Source organism: Mesoplodon densirostris, chromosome 3 (genome assembly GCF_025265405.1).
Source record: "Mesoplodon densirostris isolate mMesDen1 chromosome 3, mMesDen1 primary haplotype, whole genome shotgun sequence".
NCBI classification, from domain to species: domain Eukaryota; kingdom Metazoa; phylum Chordata; class Mammalia; order Artiodactyla; family Ziphiidae; genus Mesoplodon; species Mesoplodon densirostris.
Genome location: NC_082663.1, coordinates 147,033,253 through 147,052,722, shown reverse-complemented (window position 1 = coordinate 147,052,722; position 19,470 = coordinate 147,033,253). Strand labels below are relative to the sequence as shown.

At 47.3% G+C, this 19,470-nt stretch overlaps 2 protein-coding genes across 2 annotated transcripts in view; one reads left to right on the top strand and one right to left on the bottom strand.

Annotated features, from left to right (window-relative positions):
- Positions 1 to 19,470, top strand: part of CERS4 (ceramide synthase 4) — a 40,276-nt gene that overhangs the window by 13,961 nt on the left and 6,845 nt on the right. Inside the window, exon 2 of the mRNA XM_060094239.1 lies at positions 17,525 to 17,698. Within this exon, the coding sequence (XP_059950222.1) occupies positions 17,526 to 17,698 (173 nt within the window). The 5' untranslated portion in view covers position 17,525. The remainder of the gene's footprint in view (positions 1 to 17,524; positions 17,699 to 19,470) is intronic.
- The window catches only part of CD320 (CD320 molecule), a 39,974-nt gene continuing 36,535 nt past the window's right edge, over positions 16,032 to 19,470 (bottom strand). Inside the window, exon 5 of the mRNA XM_060094241.1 lies at positions 16,032 to 17,211. Coding sequence (XP_059950224.1) covers positions 17,105 to 17,211 — 107 coding nt within the window. The 3' untranslated portion in view covers positions 16,032 to 17,104. The remainder of the gene's footprint in view (positions 17,212 to 19,470) is intronic.

The following is a 19,470-nucleotide window of genomic DNA, read 5'->3' as shown; positions in this document are numbered from 1 at the left end:
GGTGACCATATGTCCGTGGGTTTGTCTCTGGGCTTTCTATCCTGTTCCATTGATCTATCTTTCTGTTTTTGTGCCAGTACCATACTGTCTTGATTACTGTAGCTTTGTAGTATAGTCTGAAGTCAGGGAGCCTGATTCCTCCAGCTCCATTTTTCATTCTCGAGATTGCTTTGGCTATTCGGGGTCTTTTGTGTTTCCATACAAATTGTGAAATTTTTTGTTCTAGTTCTGTGAAAAATGCCATTGGTAGTTTGATAGGGATTGCATTGAATCTGTAGATTGCTTTGGGTAGTAGAGTCATTTTCACAATGTTGATTCTTCCAATCCAAGAACATGGTACGTCTCTCCATCTATTTGTATCATCTTTAATTTCTTTCATCAGTGTCTTATAATTTTCTGCATACAGGTCTTTTGTCTCCTTAGGTAGGTTTATTCCTAGATATATTATTCTTTTTGTTGCAATGGTAAATGGGAGTGTTTCCTTGATTTCACTTTCAGATTTTTCATCATTAGTATATAGGAATGCCAGAGATTTCTGTGCATTAATTTTGTATCCTGCAACTTTACCAAATTCATTGATTAGCTCTAGTAGTTTTCTAGTAGCATCTTTAGGATTCTCTATGTATAGTATCATGTCATCTGCAAACAGTGACAGCTTTACTTCTTCTTTTCCGATTTGGATTCCTTTTATTTCCTTTTCTTCTCTGATTGCTGTGGCTAAAACTTCCAAAACTGTGTTGAATAAGAGTGGTGAGAGTGGGCAACCTTGTCTTGTTCCTGATCTTAGTGGAAATGGTTTCAGTTTTTCACCATTGAGGACGATGCTGGCTGTGGGTTTGTCATACATGGCCTTTATTATGTTGAGGAAAGTTCCCTCTATGCCTACTTTCTGCAGGGTTTTTATCATAAATGGGTGTTGAATTTTGTCGAAAGCTTTCTCTGCATCTATTGAGATGATCATATGGTTTTTCTCCTTCAGTTTGTTAATATGGTGTATCACGTTGATTGATTTGCGTATATTGAAGAATCCTTGCATTCCTGGAATAAACCCCACTTGATCATGGTGTATGATCCTTTTAATGTGCTGTTGGATTCTGTTTGCTAGTATTTTGTTGAGGATTTTTGCACCTATGTTCATCAGTGATATTGGCCTGTAGTTTTCTTTCTTTGTGACATCCTTGTCTGGTTTTGGTATCAAGGTGATGGTGGCCTCGTAGAATGAGTTTGGGAGTGTTCCTCCTTCTGCTATATTTTGGAAGAGTTTGAGAAGGATAGGTGTTATCTCTTCTCTAAATGCTTGATAGAATTCGCCTGTGAAGCCATCTGGTCCTGGGCTTTTGTTTGTTGGAAGATTTTTTATCACAGTTTCAATTTCAGTGCTTGTGATTGGTCTGTTCATATTTTCTATTTCTTCCTGATTCAGTCTTGGCAGGTTGTGCATTTCTAAGAATTTGTCCATTTCTTCCAGGTTGTCCATTTTATTGGCATAGAGTTGCTTGTAGTAATCTCTCATGATCTTTTGTATTTCTGCAGTGTCAGTTGTTACTTCTCCTTTTTCATTTCTAATTCTACTGATTTGAGTCTTCTCCCTTTTTTTCTTGATGAGTCTGGCTAATGATTTATCAATTTTGTTTATCTTCTCAAAGAACCAGCTTTTAGTTTTATTGATCTTTGCTATCATTTCCTTCATTTCTTTTTCATTTATTTCTGATCTGATTTTTATGATTTCTTTCCTTCTGCTAACTTTGGGATGTTTTTGTTCTTCTTTCTCTAATTGCTTTAGGTGCACGGTTAGGTTGTTTATTCGAGATGTTTCCTGTTTCTTAAGGTGGGATTGTATTGCTATAAACTTCCCTCTTAGAACTGCTTTTGCTGCATCCCATAGGTTTTGGGTCGTCGTGTCTCCATTGTCATTTGTTTCTAGGTATTTTTTAATTTCGTCTTTGATTTCTTCAGTGATCACTTCGTTATTAAGTAGTGTATTGTTTAGCCTCCATGTGTTTGTATTTTTTACAGCTCTTTTCCTGTAATTGATATCTAGTCTCATAACATTGTGGTCGGAAAAGATACTTGATACAATTTCAATTTTCTTAAATTTACCAAGGCTTGATTTGTGACCCAAGATATGATCTATCCTGGAGAATGTTCCATGAGCACTTGAGAAAAATGTGTATTCTGTTGTTTTTGGATGGAATGTCCTATAAATATCAATTAAGTCCATCTTGTTTAATGTATCATTTAAAGCTTGTGTTTCCTTATTTATTTTCATTTTGGATGATCTGTCCATTGGTGAAAGTGGGGTGTTAAAGTCCCCTACTATGATTGTGTTACTGTCGATTTCTCCTTTTATGGCTGTTAGTATTTGCCTTATGTATTGAGGTGCTCCTATGTTGGGTGCATAAATATTTACAAGTGTTATATCTTCTTCTTGGATCGATCCCTTGATCATTATGTAGTGTCCTTCTTTGTCTCTTCTAGTAGTCTTTATTTTAAAGTCTATTTTGTCTGATATGAGAATTGCTACTCCAGCTTTCTTTTGGTTTCCATTTGCATGGAATATCTTTTTCCATCCCCTTACTTTCAGTCTGTATGTGTCTCTAGGTCTGAAGTGGGTCTCTTGTAGACAGCATATATATGGGTCTTGTTTTTGTATCCATTCAGCCAATCTGTGTCTTTTGGTGGGAGCATTTAGTCCATTTACATTGAAGGTAATTAACGATATGTATGTTCCTATTCCCATTTTCTTAATTGTTTTGGGTTCGTTATTGTAGGTCTTTTCCTTCTGTTGTGTTTCTTGCCTAGAGAAGTTCCTTTAGCATTTGTTGTAAAGCTGGTTTGGTGGTGCTGAACTCTCTCAGCTTTTGCTTGCCTGTAAACGTTTTAATTTCTCCATCAAATCTGAATGAGATCCTTGCTGGGTAGAGTAATCTTGGTTGCAGGTTTTTCTCCTTCATCACTTTAATTATGTCCTGCCACTCCCTTCTGGCTTGTAGAGTTTCTGCTGAGAGATCAGCTGTTATCCTTATGGGGATTCCCTTGTGTGTTATTTGTTGTTTTTGCCTTGCTGCTTTTAATATGATTTCTTTGTGTTTAATTTTTGACAGTTTGATTAATATGTGTCTTGGCGTATTTCTCCTTGGATTTATTCTGTATGGGACTCTCTGTGCCTCCTGGACTTGATTAACTATTTCCTTTCCCATATTAGGGAAGTTTTCAACTATAATCTCTTCAAATATTTTCTCAGTCCCTTTCTTTTTCTCTTCTTCTTCTGGAACCCCTATAATTTGAATGTTGGTGCGTTTAATGTTGTCCCAGAGGTCTCTAAGACTGTCCTCTGTTCTTTTCATTCTTTTTTCTTTATTTTGCTCTGCAGCAGTTATTTCCACTATTTGATCTTCCACCTCACTTATCCATTCTTCTGCCTCAGTTATTCTGCTATTGATCCCATCTAGAGTATTTTTTATTTCATTTATTGTGTTTTTAATCGATGCTTGATTCATCTTTAGTTCTTCTAGGTCCTTGTTAACTGTTTCTTGCATTTTGTCTATTCTATTTCCAAGATTTTGGACCTTGGAAATAGAATCTTGGATCATCTTTACTATCATTATTCTGAATTCTTTTTCAGGTAGACTGCCTATTACCTCTTCATTTGTTAGGTCTGGTGGGTTTTTATCTTGCTCCTTCTCCTGCTGTGTGTTTTTCTGTCTTCTCATTTTGCTTATGTTACTGTGTTTGGGGTCTCCTTTTTGCAGGCTGCAGGTTCGTAGTTCCCATTGTTTTTGGTGTCTGTCCCCAGTGGCTAAGGTTGGTTTAGTGGGTTGTGTAGGCTTCCTAGTGGAGGGGACTAGTGCCTGTGTTCTGGTGGATGAGGCTGGGTCTTGTCTTTCTGGTGGGCAAGTCCACGTCTGGTGGTGTGTTTTGGGGTGTCTGTGGACTTTTTATGATTTTAGGCCACCTCTCTGCTAATGGGTGGCGTTGTGTTCCTGTCTTGCTAGTTGTTTGGCATAGGGTGTCCAGCACTGTAGCTTGCTGGTTGTTGAGTGAAGCTGGGTGCTGGTGTTGAGATGGAGATCTCTGGAAGATTTTCACCGTTTGATATTATGCGGAGCTGGGAGGTCTCTTGTGGACCAGTGTCCTGAAGTTGGCTCTCCCACCTCAGAGGCACAGCACTGACTCCTGGCTCCTCAATTTGGGATGATTTGTTGTCTAATGTATTCCACAGATGCAGGGTACATCCAGTTGATTGTGGAGCTTTAATCCGCTGCTTCTGAGGCTGCTGGGAGAGGTTTCCCTTTCTCTTCTTTGTTCTCACAGCTCCTGGGTCTCAGCTTTGGATTTGGCCCCGCCTCTGCGTGTAGGTCGCCGGAGGGCGTCTGTTCTCTGAGGTTTCTTATTTGTTCATTCATTAGGAGGTACTTTTTCTTCACATCCTTGAGTATATTTATAATAGCTGCTTCAAAGTCCTTATCTGCTCATTCCAACATCTGGGTCACCTCAAGGTCAGTCCCCATTAATCTCCTTCTTTCTTGAGTGTGGGTCATGTTTTCCTGTTTCTTCACATGTCAAGTAATTTTGGATTGGATTGTATGCTGGACGTTGTGAAAGATAAATTGTAGGCACTCTGGATTCTGTTGTGGTCCTCTGAAGAACATTGATTCTTTTTTTTTTTTTTTCATAGGCAACTAAACTGTGTGGACTCAAGTTCCAAAGTCTGTTTTCCTGTAGGGAGAGGCAGGTGTTATCTTTTCTTTTAGCTTTAGCCGGGTTGGTTGGAGTCTGCCTTGCACATGGTTTAAGGGTCAGCAAGAGACTTGCACAGCATTTTTGGATAGAATTTGGACTCTTTTTTTTTTTGGCTTTTTCCTTTCCTGCATGTTCTACTCCATTGTTGAACTGTTGTGGTCTCTTTGGGCTCTGTCTTCTCATTTTTCAATCTAGTTTCTATTTCTGGTAAATGACAGTGAAAAATGGGAAACTCCAACTTCTACCTATCTTTGGTCACTCTCTAGAGCAGTACTGCCCAGTAGAATTTTCTGCAGTGATGGAAATGTTCCATATCGACACCAGTATGTGCCCAATATGGTAGCCACAAGCCACATGTGACTATTGAGTGTAGAAATGTTGCTGATACAACTGAAGAACAGAATTTTAAATTGTATTTAATTTTAATTAATTCAAATTTAAATGGCCACATGTGGCTAATGGATACCATATAGGACATGGCAACACCAGAGCTTTCAGGTAGTTTTTTAGTATGTAGTCCAGAGTTTATCATTGTTATCTGAGAAGGCCGGTCTGATGCAGCTAACTCCGCTATTACCAAAGACAGAACTCTTTTGGTGGTTTTTCATTAGTATCTGTCTGCATTTTGCTTTCATTTTTTTCCACTCAGTGATCCTCCCAAGTCCGTGAGCATAGAGCTTTTCCTCCTCCCCTCGTCCCAATTTGATATTTTCTTAATTGAAAAAAATTTTTAATTGTGGTAAAACACATATAACAAAAAGTTTATCACCTGGACCATTTTTAAGTGCACAGTTCAGTATTGTTAAGTATAGTCACATTGTGGTGTAACCAATCTCCACAACTTTTTCATATTCCCCAAACAGAAACTCTGTCCCCATTAAACACTTAACTCCCCACCCCCTCCCCCAGCCTCTGGCACCCATCATTCTACTTCCTGTCTCTATAAATTTGACTCCTCTAGGGACCCCCTATAAGTGGAATCAGACAGTATCTGTCTTTTTGAGACTGGTTTATTTCACTGAGCATCGTGTCCTCCAGATTTATCTGTATTGTATCTTCTTCTTCTTTTGAACGCTTATGTAATATTTCATAGTATCCATAGTATTTCATAGAATCCTGAGGTTTCTGTTCCCCAGCATTGGACATCCAGGTTGCTTCCAGTTCTCACTGGAAGGGAGAGAGGGAGGACCTCCAGAGGGACATAAGGAAATATGGGGGAGTGATGGATATATATGTTCATTATCTTGACTGAGGTGATGATTTCCACCAGTAGATACATATGTCAAATGCATTGAATCACACACTTTAGACACGCATGGTTTTTGCATGTCGTTCAATAAAGTCGTGTTGTTTTTGTTTTTGTTTTCAACTGTAATAGCCCAAGCTCCCCTTACACTCCCATCTGTATGCTTTATCCCTCCCAGTCCCCGTGCAGGTAACCTATCAGATCCTGCTGCTTCGCACCGGCTTGCCTCTGGGGCTGGGCCTGCTCATTTCCCTCCTCAAACTTCCAGAGACCTGCTTCCCTCTCTTCCCTCAGTCCTTCTTGAGACCTCCCTGACCGAATCCCCAACACACACCCACACTAGGTGATGCTGGGGACCCCAGAGATCTCTTCCTGGTCTGACCCTCCCTGTCTGGTAGTGGGAGAGACTCAGTTCTCTAAGCTCCCTGGGGCCAGCCAGGGCTAAACAGAAGCTTTGAAGAAAGACCTAGGGTGGGGTGGGGGCAGGGCTAGGGAGGGGGCTCTGCTTCCTTAGGGTGGGAAGGGTAGAAAAGGCCTCTTAAGGAGGGAATTGAATCTGACCCAGGTCTTAACTGGCCCAGTGAAGGGGGTGTGGGCACTTCCGGAAAAAGGCACCACCTATGTAAAGGCCTGCACTGCTGGGGGATGCTCTTGGGAATCCTAGCACCTGGGTGTGGGATAGTGCAGGAGTTATAGGAGGGAGGGAGCAGATTCCAGGAGATTGGGGACCCCACTGTCAGCCCCCAGGCAGCTGCAAAGCAACCCTCATGGCCCCACTGTTGGTTGCTTTATTGGGGGGCGGTAGGGGGCTGCATCACCAAGGGGGGGCGGTGCAGGCTGTGGTGAGGAGGGGTAGCCAGTGGGCTGCAGATTCCGGGGGACATGGCCTGGCTCACCCAGACTCCTTAGTCTGCCCGGGACAGGGTTGGTGGGTGGTATAGATGTTAAGAAAGCAAAATTCAATCGTGTGAGCTTCTGGGGCCCTGAAAAGGCTCTGGGACAGCTTAGGGGTGGTGGTGGTGTAGGACTTTGTTCCTTGGGAAACCTTGATAGGCAGAGACAGGCCTGTGAGCCCTGAGCTCACTGGTGGGCAGAGCAACTCCCTCCCCACCGTGGAGAGCTTCTAGCTCTGACTCACTCCCTTGTTGGCTGCATGCAGCTGCTGCTTGCTTTGAGCCTCTGGCTTCCCAGTTCTGAAACAAGGAGGCAGTGGACTTACACCATGGGGATCAAGCTAACCTTGCCCAATAAAGCAGGTGGTTTCTTTTTCTAGAAAGTTTGACCACCTGAGCCAGAGTCCTCCCATCCACCCACCTGTCCATGTGTCTGTTCTACCTGCTTTTTCATCCACTTAGCAAACATTTAGTTGGTACTTAACCATCGTCCTGGGCCCTGAGGGTACAGCAGTGACTAAACAACAGTCTTGCCTTCATGAGGCTTATGTCTTGGGATGAGGCAGACAAACAAGTAATTAAGAAAACAGATCAAGTGAGGTGAGGGGGCTGAAGCAACAAAATAGGGTAAGAAGATGGTATAATATGGTGGCTTCTTTGGTAGTGATCTGAGAAGACTTCCTGAGGAGGTAATACTGAACTGAGATGTGAATGATGAGACAGAGGTTGTGTGGGAGGACAGCACATGCAAAGGCCCTGGGGCAGGAATGAGCTTGGTGGGTTGGACACAGCACATGCAAAGGCCCTGGGGCAGGAATGAGCTTGGTGAATTGGAATCCCACCAAGCAGCCATTACAGTAAATTGAGCTAGTGCGGGGGAGGGGGGATACTAACAGGGCCAGAGTGTAGAGGGCAGGAGTGTGTCTAAATATGAGGGGCTGAGGCAAGGCAGAGCCCTGGACTTGGGGCCCTCCTCAGGGTCCTTGAAGGTGGTTTCTCCTGGACTGGCTGCTTCTCTGGTCATTAGCACCCCACAGGGACCCTGTTCAGAGAGGCCAGAGTGGAGGAGCCAGGGCCCAGTGCAGGGGCGGCTGTGGTTATCTACAAATAACCCCCACTTAGCCCATCATGTGTTCCCTGCCTGGGCCTCCAGCCGAAGGAGTCAGGTGACCCCGGGCAGCAGGCGAGCCTGCAGGGGCCGCATGAGTGTGTATGTGTGTGTCTGTTCTTCCCTGGGCAACCCAGACATCTGGAGTATGAATTGATTTCCTTTTTCACAACCCGGGCAAGTCCTGCATTTCCAGCTAGATTTAAAATAAAACCAGTCTTTGTGCACATGTGCTGGGCAGTGCTGGGGCCTTTGGGGGTTCAGGGGAGCGGCAGGGATCCTGTGCTCATCCCCCCCCTCCACGTGTCAGCACAAAGCCCTGCTCTCTCTCTCTCTCTCCCCCAATCTGGGGATATTTTTAGCCACTAAGAAGGATTATCAGAGTCTGGCTCCCAGGTGGCAGGGGCAGGGCTGGGAGTGGGACCAAAGTGCCTTCAAGAAGCAGCTGGGCAGGGAGACCAGGCTGGGGAGAGGGGGCAGGGTGCGGTGAGGAGGATGAAGCCTCAGGCTGGTTAGGCTACACCGGCCACCCAGTTGGCGATTCTCCAAATGACCCCTTAGCAGCCCAGGGTGAGCCAGCGCAGGCTCATTCATTCGCTACCTCTTTAAGGAAAGGCTGCAGAGGCCGGGGTGGGCGTTGGGGGAGGGGCAGTGGGGTGTGTGTCCAGGAAGAACCACTCAGAACCTGCGCAGACCAGCACCCTCCTTTCCAGACTGCTCCCCATCGCCCCGTCCTCTCTACTGCTAATAGTAACTGTGTTTTACTTAGTGCTCACTCCACCCCAGGCATTATTCCCAATCCCCTCCGTGTGGGGGCAGGGAGCATTGTTATTCCCATTTTACAGATGAGGGAACAGAAACATGAGTGACAAGGTCAATGACAAGGTCAATGGTGGGTAAATTGCAGGAATCAAATCCATTGCAACAGCAGCATGGAGCATTTGCAAACTGCTCAGCTTCCTGAGCCCCCACAACGGTTCAGTAAAGCAGAGGATCTGGCTGTACCCATTTTTCAGATGGGGCAGCTGAGGCCCAAGGAGGCAGAGTGTCACAGGGAATGAGCAGAGGAGCCGGGGTCCAAGAGAGGAAAAAACGAAAGTTGGGGAGCCGTGCCTCCCTGACCCTCGTTCCCGCCTGCCTGTCGGGAGGAGGGCATCTGTCAGGGGCAGGCGTGGAAGAGAAGTTTGAACCTTGCTGGCCATGGATGCCTGGTTACAGCCATACCTGAGCCCCTTCTGTGTGCCAGACACTGCCCACGTGTTCCACATGCAGGCTCACTGGCCTGCTCGACCACAATGCACGGACATGGGTGACTTCTCAAACCTCAGAGTCTCTTCTTTATCAAGAGGGTAAAGGGGCTGGGCAAACAGACAGACACAGGTTAGAGAAAGGGTAGGAGGTCCAAGGCTAAGACCTCTGCAGTTAGGGTGTGTCAGTCTGAAGCCCCCTTGGAAGGCTTGCAGGTTTGGAAAGTGCATTTCTGTTTCCCTTTCTGACTTGGGGACCAGAAAGGGCAATGCCTGCTTCAGCTGAGGGGACTGGGGCTTGAGGCTGGTCATGCTTCCTTCCTTTTCCACCTCCCTGCCCCGCCCCACCAAAAAGACTGCCTGGCCACCTTCCAATGTCACAGTGAATGAGGCAGAGCTGGCAGAGGGTACTTTAACTGGATCTGAAGTAGGGACAATCAGGAGGTGCCTCCGGGAGGAAGTGGCAACTGAACTGGGTTTTGAAGGATGCATAAGAGTTTGCCAGACAGTCACGAGGGCTGAGACCTTGCCAGCTTTCCCCACCATTTTATGTCCTCAGCACCCAGCATGGGACAATAAATATTAGATGGGCATTCTAGGCAGAGGACAGCATTTGTAAAGGCTGAGGTGTGTGAAATCATACAGTGTGTGTGATTGTATCAGAGCGTGTCAAACAGTGAATCGTGGGCTTTGAGGCTGGGGACGTGGGCAGAGGCCTGGGGTTACGAGATGCCGTCGCTCTTGTGTGTTCTCACTTGTCCCCAAAGCTCATCATGACATGCTAGCACCATGGCTGTGGTGGACCCGATCTTGGGTGGGGGGAAGAACATGTGGCTGGGGGCTTGGACCCCTGGGTTCTGGCTCCAGCTCTAGCTGGCTGGGGGCCTTCCCAGGATGCCCAGCCCACTTATATCTGCACTGGGCATCTGCACTGCCCACTTATATCTCTAGCTGGCTGGGGGTCTTCAGATGGGTGGGAGGGCCCCTCAGGAGAAGTCTATAGATGCCCTGTGGTGGGTGTGGCTCCTGCTAGGAGGCTGTGGAGAGTGAGGCCAGGAATTCCGGGCTGGGTGTGTGCAGTTATGCCCCAGTGGGTGCATGGGATCAAGCGAAATTTGCCTGTTAGTGAAGTTGGTTTCTTTTTTTTTAAAACCATTTAAAAAAAATTGAAATATAGTTAATTTACAATGTTGTGTTAGTTTCAGGCGTACAACACAGTGATTCAGTTATGTGTGTGTGTGTGTGTGTGTGTGTGTGTGTGTGTGTATTTTTTTTCAGATTCTTTTCCATTATAGGTTATTACAAGATACTGAGTATAGTTCCCTGTGCTATACAGTAGGTCCTTGTTGTTTATCATGTTATACATAGTAGTGTGTATATGTTAATCCCAAACTCCTAATTTATCTCTTTTTAGAGAGATCAACAACCTGGGCAGAAGTTCCCCCATCCACCTGTCCACCTGTCTATTCTGTCTGGGCCTCCTGAGCCTTGTGGGTCTAAACTAGCCACTGTCACATGCCTGGTTTTTTTATTTATTTATTTATTTATTTTTTATTTTTTGCGGTACACGGGCATCTCACCATTGTGGCCTCTCCCGCTGCGGAGCACAGGCTCCGGACGCGCGGGCTCAGCGGCCATGGCTCACGGGCCCAGCCACTCCGTGGCATGTGGGATCTTCCCAGACCGGGGCACGAACCCGCGTCCCCTGCATTGGCAGGCAGACTCTCAACCACTGCGCCACCGGGGAAGCCCTAAACATTTTTTTAAACTATCTATTTACAGATGATATAATCTTTTTTTTTTCTTTCTTTTTTTTTTTGGCTGTGTCAGGTCTTAGTTGCGGCACACGGGATCTTCGTTGAGGCACGTGGGATCTTTTCATTGCGGCCCAAGGGCTCTTGTGGCGCACGGGTTTCTCTCTAGTTGTGGCGTGTGGGCTCCAGAGCGCGTGGGCTTTGTAGTTTGTGGCACGTGGGCTCTCTCGTTGAGGCGCCCAAGCTCAGTAGTTGTGGCACGCGGGCTTAGTTGCCCCGTGGCATGTGGGAATCTTAGTTCCCTGACCAGGGATCAAACCCGCATCCCCTGCATTGGAAGGCGGATTCTTTACCACTGGACCACCAGGGAAGTCCCCAGACACCTGTCTTAAAGAAAAATGCACAACAGGAGAGGTGTGAGTTTACGTATTGTTGGGTCTTTACTGAGGACTATAGCCCTGAAGAAGGCCACTCAGTAGCTCTGAGTAAACAGCTCCAAAGAGGTAGGGGAGTAGCCAGAATATATATGAATTTTTTTGGCTAGGAAATGCATGCAATCAAGCATACATCTTGGGAAAGGATGACTGCCAATCACAAAGAACAGATATCTCAAGTTAATGACGTTCGTGCTTGTCTGTGTATGGGAAGATACACGAATCTGAGGTCATTGAAATTCTTCCTGCTGTGCGTCTGAACTATCCAGGGACCCTTTGATCCAAAGCACAAAACGCCTCATCGTATTTTTTTTTCCCATCCTGAATCCCCCTCAAGGTACACTGCCTGCAGGTTGCAGTTTAACCCTTTTTATAACTGGATAGTGAGCGACACCCTTTGTTCCTTTTTTTGTTTGTTTGTTTGACACTTTTGCCCACTTGTCAGCCTGCTGCCTTTTGGTGTCCCCCCCACGCTGGAGTGTCCAGTGGTGGTGGCTACTACTAATCACTTCAATGATGCCTGAACCTGGACACCATAAGGCATGGTCTGTGGGCTGGTCCCTCATCTACACCCCTTCCCTGGGGGATTCCATCCATCCCCTGCCCCAACCCTGGAGGAGCTTCTTGTCACCAAACCCATCTCCTGCCCCCAAATCCATTGTCGATGGAAAAAAAATGCACAACCGAAAAGTTGAGAATTATGTTTTGTTCTGCAGACATTCTGAGGACTTCAAGCCCAGGAAACAGCCTCTCAGGTAGCTCTAACGAACTGCTCCAGAGAGGTAAGGGAGGAGCCCGGATAAATACAGGGGTTTTTGCAACAAAGACCAGGTAGTCAGAACATCAAAAGATTACTGTTAATTAAAAGAAAACCAGATAGCTCAAGTTAAGGAATTCTGGGCTTTTCTCTGTTTGGGAAGATGCAAGAATCTGGGCTTACTGAATTCATTTCTTTGATACGCACCTCAGCTATCTGGGCCAGCAATCTGTGCTTTCTCTTCCTGAGTCTCCTAGGGGTGTACTGTCGGGGGTGGGTGTAGCTAGATGGCAGGCATGCTGCTTCCATCCTGAGTTCCCTCAGAACTCACCATGGGGGGAGGGGGGACAGCAGCTGTAATGTGGTGGCTTGTTGGCTGCAACATCCTTTGCTTACTGATACAGCAGGCAATATTTTTTCATGACACATCTCCGTGGATTTAAACATTAGGCACACGATGACTGACAGTTCACCTTCCCCCAACTTGTCTTGTCTAACACCAAACCCACCTCCTGCCCCCAAATCCATTCACCATCCTGGTTCACCCAGTTCCTCAGACTCTGAGAATTTTTCTTTTTCTGTATTTGACTTGTGATATTGTGATCTATAATGAGAAGTAGATATTTGGCCTTCCTCGGTTCCTGGCACAGAGCGTTTAAAACCCTGAGAATTTCCTAAATGATAAGAGGAATAAAGGTGCCTTTTGTTATGTTAATGAGGTGACTTTTGGAAAGCCCCCCCACTCAGGTCACCTAAGGCTGGGACTGGTTGCCAGGGGAACCAACCTCTTGATGAAAGGGTTGGAACTTTCATTCCCACCCCTGGACCTCCAGTGGCCATGGATTTAATTACTACGACTATGTTATGAAGCCGCCATAAAAACCCTTAAGGATGAGGGTTCGGAAAGCTTCCAGGTTGATAAACAAGAGATGTGCGGGGACTGGTGCATCTGGGGAGGGCGTGGAAGCTCCGCCCCCTTCCCCCGATACCTTGCCCTATGATTCTTTCCATCTGGCTATTCCTGAGTTATATATCCTTTTATAATAAATTGGTCATCTAGGAAGTAAACTGTTTGTGTCCTGTGAGCTGCTGTAGAAAATTAATTGAACCAAGGAGGGCTCGTGGGGACCTCCATCTATGTCCAGTTGGTCAGAAGCACAGGTGAAAATCTGGACTTGTGCTTGGCGTCTGAAGTGGGATGGGTACAGCCTTGTGGGACTGAGCCCTCAACCGGTGTATCTCCAGGTAGATGGTGTCAGAGTTGAGTTGAATTGTAGGATACACAGCTGGTGTCAGAGGTGGTGTGGGGGAAAAAAACCCACCTGTTGGAATTGAAATCAGAATCATCGATTTTTTTTTAAAAGGTATTTTATTGAAGTATAGTTGCTTTACAATGTTGTGTCAATTTCTGCTGTACAGCAAAGTGATTCAGTTATATATATATACACACACATTCTTTTTCATATTCTCTTCCATTATGGTTTATCACTGAACATTGAATATAGTTCCCTGTGCTATACAGTAGCACCTTGTTGTTTATCCATTCTATATGTAATAGTTTGTATCTGGTAACCCCAAACTCCCACTCCATCTCTCCCCCACCCTGCCTCCCCTTGGCAGCCACAAGCCTGTTCTCTATGTCTGTGAGTCTGTTTCATAGATGAGTTCATTTGTGTCATTTTAGCAGAATCATAGACTTTTTCAAGGCAAACTTTTTTTTTTTTTGAGGGGTAGGAGTTTATTAATTTATTTATTTTTGCTGTGTTGGGTCTTCGTTTCTGTGCGAGGGCTTTCTCTAGTTGTGGCAAGCGGGGGCCACTCTTCATCGCGGTGCGCGGGCCTCTCACTATCGCGGCCTCTCTTGTTGCGGAGCACAGGCTCCAGATGTGCAGGCTCAGTAGTTGTGGTTCACGGGCCTAGTTGCTCCGCGGCATGTGGGATCGTCCCAGACCAGGGCTCGAACCCATGTCCCCTGCATTAGCGGGCAGATTCTCAACCACTGCACCACCAAGGAAGCCCCAAGGCAAACATTTGAATCTGCACAGAGAAAGAGCCCACAACATAGATGCACAACTCAGTGAATTTTCTCTATAATAATGCCCCCTTAATGATGTCCACATCCTAATCCTGGAACCTGGGGATACGCTACCTAACGTGGCAAAGGGAAGGTGAGATTGCAGATGGAATTAAGGTTGCTAATCGGCTGACCTTGAGATGGGGGGAACGATCCTGGATTATCTGGGTTGGCCCCCCTTCTGGCCTCCAAGGCCACTTCCTGTATGGCAACCAACACCCCCCCTCCCCCACTTGCCATCTTACCTACAATAAAAACACGGGCCATAGAACTCCCAGACTGCACGAAATGGAGTGTAAAATGGTACAGCCACCCCAGAACACAGTTTGGCAGTTGCTTATGAAGGAAAACATGCAGAATGACCCAGCAACTCCACTCCTCCGGATGGACCCAGGAGACAGGAAAACTTCTGTTCACACAAGACTCAGATGTGAATGCTCTGAACAGCTTTGCTCATAATTCCCCAATGCTGAATGCATCCCAAATACCCATCAACAAGCAAATGATAACCAATCGTGGTATATTCATTTGGTGTCAAAGATTCGGGAATAAGAAAAAAAGAAGCTCGGGACTTTCCTGGTGGTCCAGTGGTTAAGAATCCACCTTCCAATGCAGGGGTCACGGCTTCAATCCCTAGTCGGGGAACTAAGATCCCACATGCTGCAGGGCAACTAAGCCCGCACGCCACAACTACTGAGCCCCAGTGTGTGCGCTCTAGAGCCCACACGCCACAACTAGAGAGAAGCCCACATGCCGCAACTAAGACCTGGCGCAGCCAAATAAATAAATAAATATTTTTTAAAAAAAGAAGGAAGCTACTGATCTTGGAACAATAGGGATGAATCTTGAAAATATTACACAAGTGAAAGAAGCTAGACACAAAGACGGGGTTTGTGATTCCATTTATATAAAGTTCTGGAACAGACAAAAGTAATCCCTGATGGAAAAAAAACCGGAGCAGACGTTACCTTTGGACAGTAGAGATGGAGGCTGGCTGGGAAAGGGCCCAAGAGAGAACCTTGTGGAGGGATGGGAGTGTTTGTGGCCAGAGGTTGGTTTACACAGGTGCGTGTATTTGTCAAAACTCAGCAACTGTACAGTTAACATGAGTGCATTTTGCTCTAGTAAATTTTACCTTGAAAGAAAAAAAAAACACGTAAGTCAATATCGAACTCTAGTTAATGATCTGCACGCTGAAAATATTTAGGGGTGATGTGACTTGATGTCTGCTGCTTCTTAAAAATTTTTTCTTGAAATATAGTTGATGTACAATGTTGTGTTAGTTTCAGGTGTACAGCAAAGTGATTCAGTTATACATATACATATACACATATATATATTTACTTTTTAGATTCTTTTCCATTATAGGTTATTACAAGATACTGAGTATAGTTCCCTGTGCTATACAGTAGGTCCTTGTTGATTATCTATTTTATATATAATAGTGTGTATATTTTAATCCCAAGCTCCTAATTTATCCCTCCCCCAACCCGAGCTGCTTATTTTGAAATGCACCGAGAAATGCACTGGTGGGTGGATAGAGGGATGGATGGATACATGGGCAGATGTGTGATGAAGCAATAGACCAAAACGTGAATGGGAGAGTCTGGTGGTGGGTATATAGATGTTCACTGTAAATTCACCTTTTCTGTAGGTTTGAAATTTTTCATCATAAAATGTTGGAGGAAATCATCCAAATTCCACAGGCCCTGCATGACCTGCCCCGTCCCCTCCCTGCCCTCCCCTCCTCCCGCTCTCCCCTTGCTCACTCTGCTCCAGACACACAGGAATCCTTACTGGTTCTCCAACACTCAGTTTTACTCAGTCCTGCCTCAGGGCCTTTGTACCTGCTGCTCATTTCTCTGGAAGGCCCCTCCCAGCCCCCTTCGCAGCATCACTACCTTCTTCTGCACAAACCCAGGCCCTCCTCATCTCTAGGTCTCAGCTCAGATGGTGTATGAGCTGAGACCTAGCTCAGACCTTCCTTGATAAATCGCACCACCCTGTTTATTTTCTACCAGACCCATCACACTGTGTTATTTATTTATGAATCTGTTTACTTGTGTATTGGTTGCCTCCCCCTGCTGGGCTGTGAGCTTCATGGTGACAGGAATGTGTCTGCTTTGTTCCCTGCTTGCGTCCCCAACATCCAGCCCCAGGCTGGCATGTACAAGCCGCTCAGAGAATATCTTGTGGATGGATGGATGGATGGATGGATGGATGGATGAGTAGATGGACAGTGGGTGGGTGGATGGATGGATGGACAGACAGGTAGACAGACAGGTGGGTAGATGGATGTATGGATAGGCGGATGGATGGATGGGAAGATGGACAGGTAGGTGGATGGATAGATGGCTGGCTGGCTGGCTGGCTGGCTGGGTAGGTGTACAGGTGGGCAAGCAGACGATATGGCTGAATGGATGAACAGATGAATAGGTGGATTGATGAACAGATGAGTAGATGGACTATGGGTGGGTGGGTGGATGGATGGATGGATGGACAGACAAACAAATGAATGAACAAACTTTGCAAGTGGGGACCAGTGTGGGGTTAGGGCACTTAGTCTTAAATCTTGGGAACAGGAGAAGCTATTTGGGCTCATCAGGACAGCTGGGCCCCACTGCAGCTCCCCAGAAGCTCTTGGTGGAAAGTTGGCCCACCTCGACCACTGCTTCATTATCTGGCAGCAAGCTCGATCACGCAGTAGGCTCTCTTGCCAAGCTGCAGCCGGGCTCTTGGGTTGGCGAGCGAGATAGCCGACATTCACACCTCAAGGGGAGTCCATGTGTGGATGGTTGGCCAGGGAGAGAATGGTGAATTTCCTTAAATCCTTCATCTTTGGGCTGTATCAGAGGCACCTTCCCACAGTGGCAGAAGACCTTCCCAGACATTTTGAGAACTCAAGTTCGTGACCCCGATCAGCCACTCCCTTGATTCTGGCCGCTGTTCTCATGTCTGTAGAGTACAGAATAATAACTACTGTCATGAGCTGTATTTAAGGGTCAATAAGCACTGGGCTCAGCACTCTGTGTGCCGTATCAGGCTGGGTTGAGAGGTGGGTATTACCATCCCTATTTTACAGATGAACTTGAGATTCAGAGAGGTCAGGTCATTTGCCTGAGGACACCCAGCCCAAGTCTGTCCTTAACACGGGCTCTAATAAACTTCAGGTTGCTAGGCACTGGGGGGTGTGAGGGCGAGGTGCTGGGCCCTCCCACTACCCGTCCTGTGTGCCAAGTTCTCCATTAACTGGACCGTGTGTCCACAGTATGTGGTCCAGCCTGCATGAGTGGCTATGGCAGGAGAGGTTCTGGCTGCCACCCAACAACTCGTGGGCTGTACTGGAGGACCGCGATGGCCTGGTCTACGCCCACCCCCAGGACATGCTGATGGCCCTGCCCCTGGCTCTGGCCCTGGTGGCTGTGCGCTTCGCCTTCGAGAGGTGAGTGTCCGCTGTGCCCTGGCAGGTTGAGCCTGTCATCGCTCGTGCGTGCGCAGCACCCGCCCTGTGCTCTCCCATCTGTGTGATTTCATCCTCATGTGTCCCCGGACGGAGCCTGGCTTTGAGTCAGAGTGCTTTTTTGGGCTCCATCCTGCCCCCAGCTGCCACCACCCCCTCTCCGATGGTCTCTGATGCCTGGAATGCTGGCTGCAGCTCAGGTCTGGGTGTGCCAGCATCTTCAGAAAACAAGTGGGGGCCCTGGAGGGGATGTGCCTGCTTTGCTGACCTAGGATGGGTCTGCAGAGGCCAGTGAGTAAGCAAAGAAACTCCTGCCCACTCCCTCCTCCCTCTGTCCTGTATGGGCACCTCTCCCCCATCCCCACCTCCTGCCCTCTCCCTTACCACCTTTTTCTCCTGCTCCCCTTTCTAGCCAAAGGAAGGGGCATAGGCACTCCAGCCCCCCTTTGGGGGCCCCCTCCACTCACCCCCAGCCTCCTGGAGCCTGGCAGCCGGCCCCCGAGTATATGCCGCCTGCCCAGGTTCCCAGTGCCCTCCTGGTTGCCAGACCCCATGGATTTTTAGTCATTTCTCATGTGACCCAAACGCTGCCCCAAACTGGAGTTCCTTCTCCTTCTCTGGCTGTCCATCTCTTGGGTCCCTTCCCTCTGACCTAGGTGGTCCCACCCTTTTCTACATGACTAATGCTGCGGTTACAGCTCCCAGACCTGCCTTGCCCCCATGGCCTACCCACACCGGGCCTGCCCCCCCTTCCCCCAGCTTCCCCCTCCATGCCTGAGGGCCCCTCCCCCTCCCCTTCCTCCACATCTCACATGTTGTTTCAGGTCCCCCACCCTCTTTGCGACCCCCTGGCCTTTGCACTCACTCCCTTGCAGTTCCTTCAAGGCTGGGTTCCAGGGAAGCCTGCCCTGCCCTTCTCCCCACAAAGCCCTTAACCCCCTCTGGCCCTCACTTCGGGTCCTTCCCTGTGTCCCACTCTTTGACCACAGGGACGTGCGAGCATTCTACACTTTGCTTTGTCTCTCCCACTCATGAGGAGCTTCCTAGGGTCTGGGCTCCCAGGACACAGGCTGGACATGGGGAATCCAGGGCATGCCCACTGACACTGTATTTACTAGACACTCTTTGGGTTCTTCCTCTGTGCCACCCATTGCTCTAAGCAGTTTGTGTGTCTTAACTCAGCCCTCACCCAGTGAGGTTGTACTGTTATTATCCCCATTTTACAGAAGCGGAAATGGAGGCACAGAGAGGTCAAATGACCTGCCTGAGGTCACACAGCAGGTAGTTCAGCGAGGATCGAGGCTTTGCCTGAGGGATTCTGGGAGGCCCAATTCAGCCAGGCCTTGAAGGCTGGGTCTATTTTCCCACCTATTTAGCCAGTGGCTCCAGCTGAGGTGGCAGTGTTAACTCCTCCCAAAGGCATCCCTTGCCTTTCTAAAGGGCAATGGGGTTGGAAGTAGCTTTTCTGGGGTCAAACAAAGGCAGAGGTTTTCTCTGTTAAGGGAAAATGAATCCTGGGTTTGCCATTCACTTGCTGTGTCACCTTGAGCGTGTTTCTGGCCTCTCTGAGCCTCGGTTTGCCCATCAGGACAATGGGGACAATACTAGCGTTAAGTGAGCCAGCACACGAGGTGGACTTGGACACATGCTTGGCAGATCCTAAGCGTTCAGTAAACGGCTGTCATGTCTCATCCCCACCCCCGCCTGCCCCCCAACACGATTGAGTCTGGAATAATTTCCTTGCTGGGCTGCTC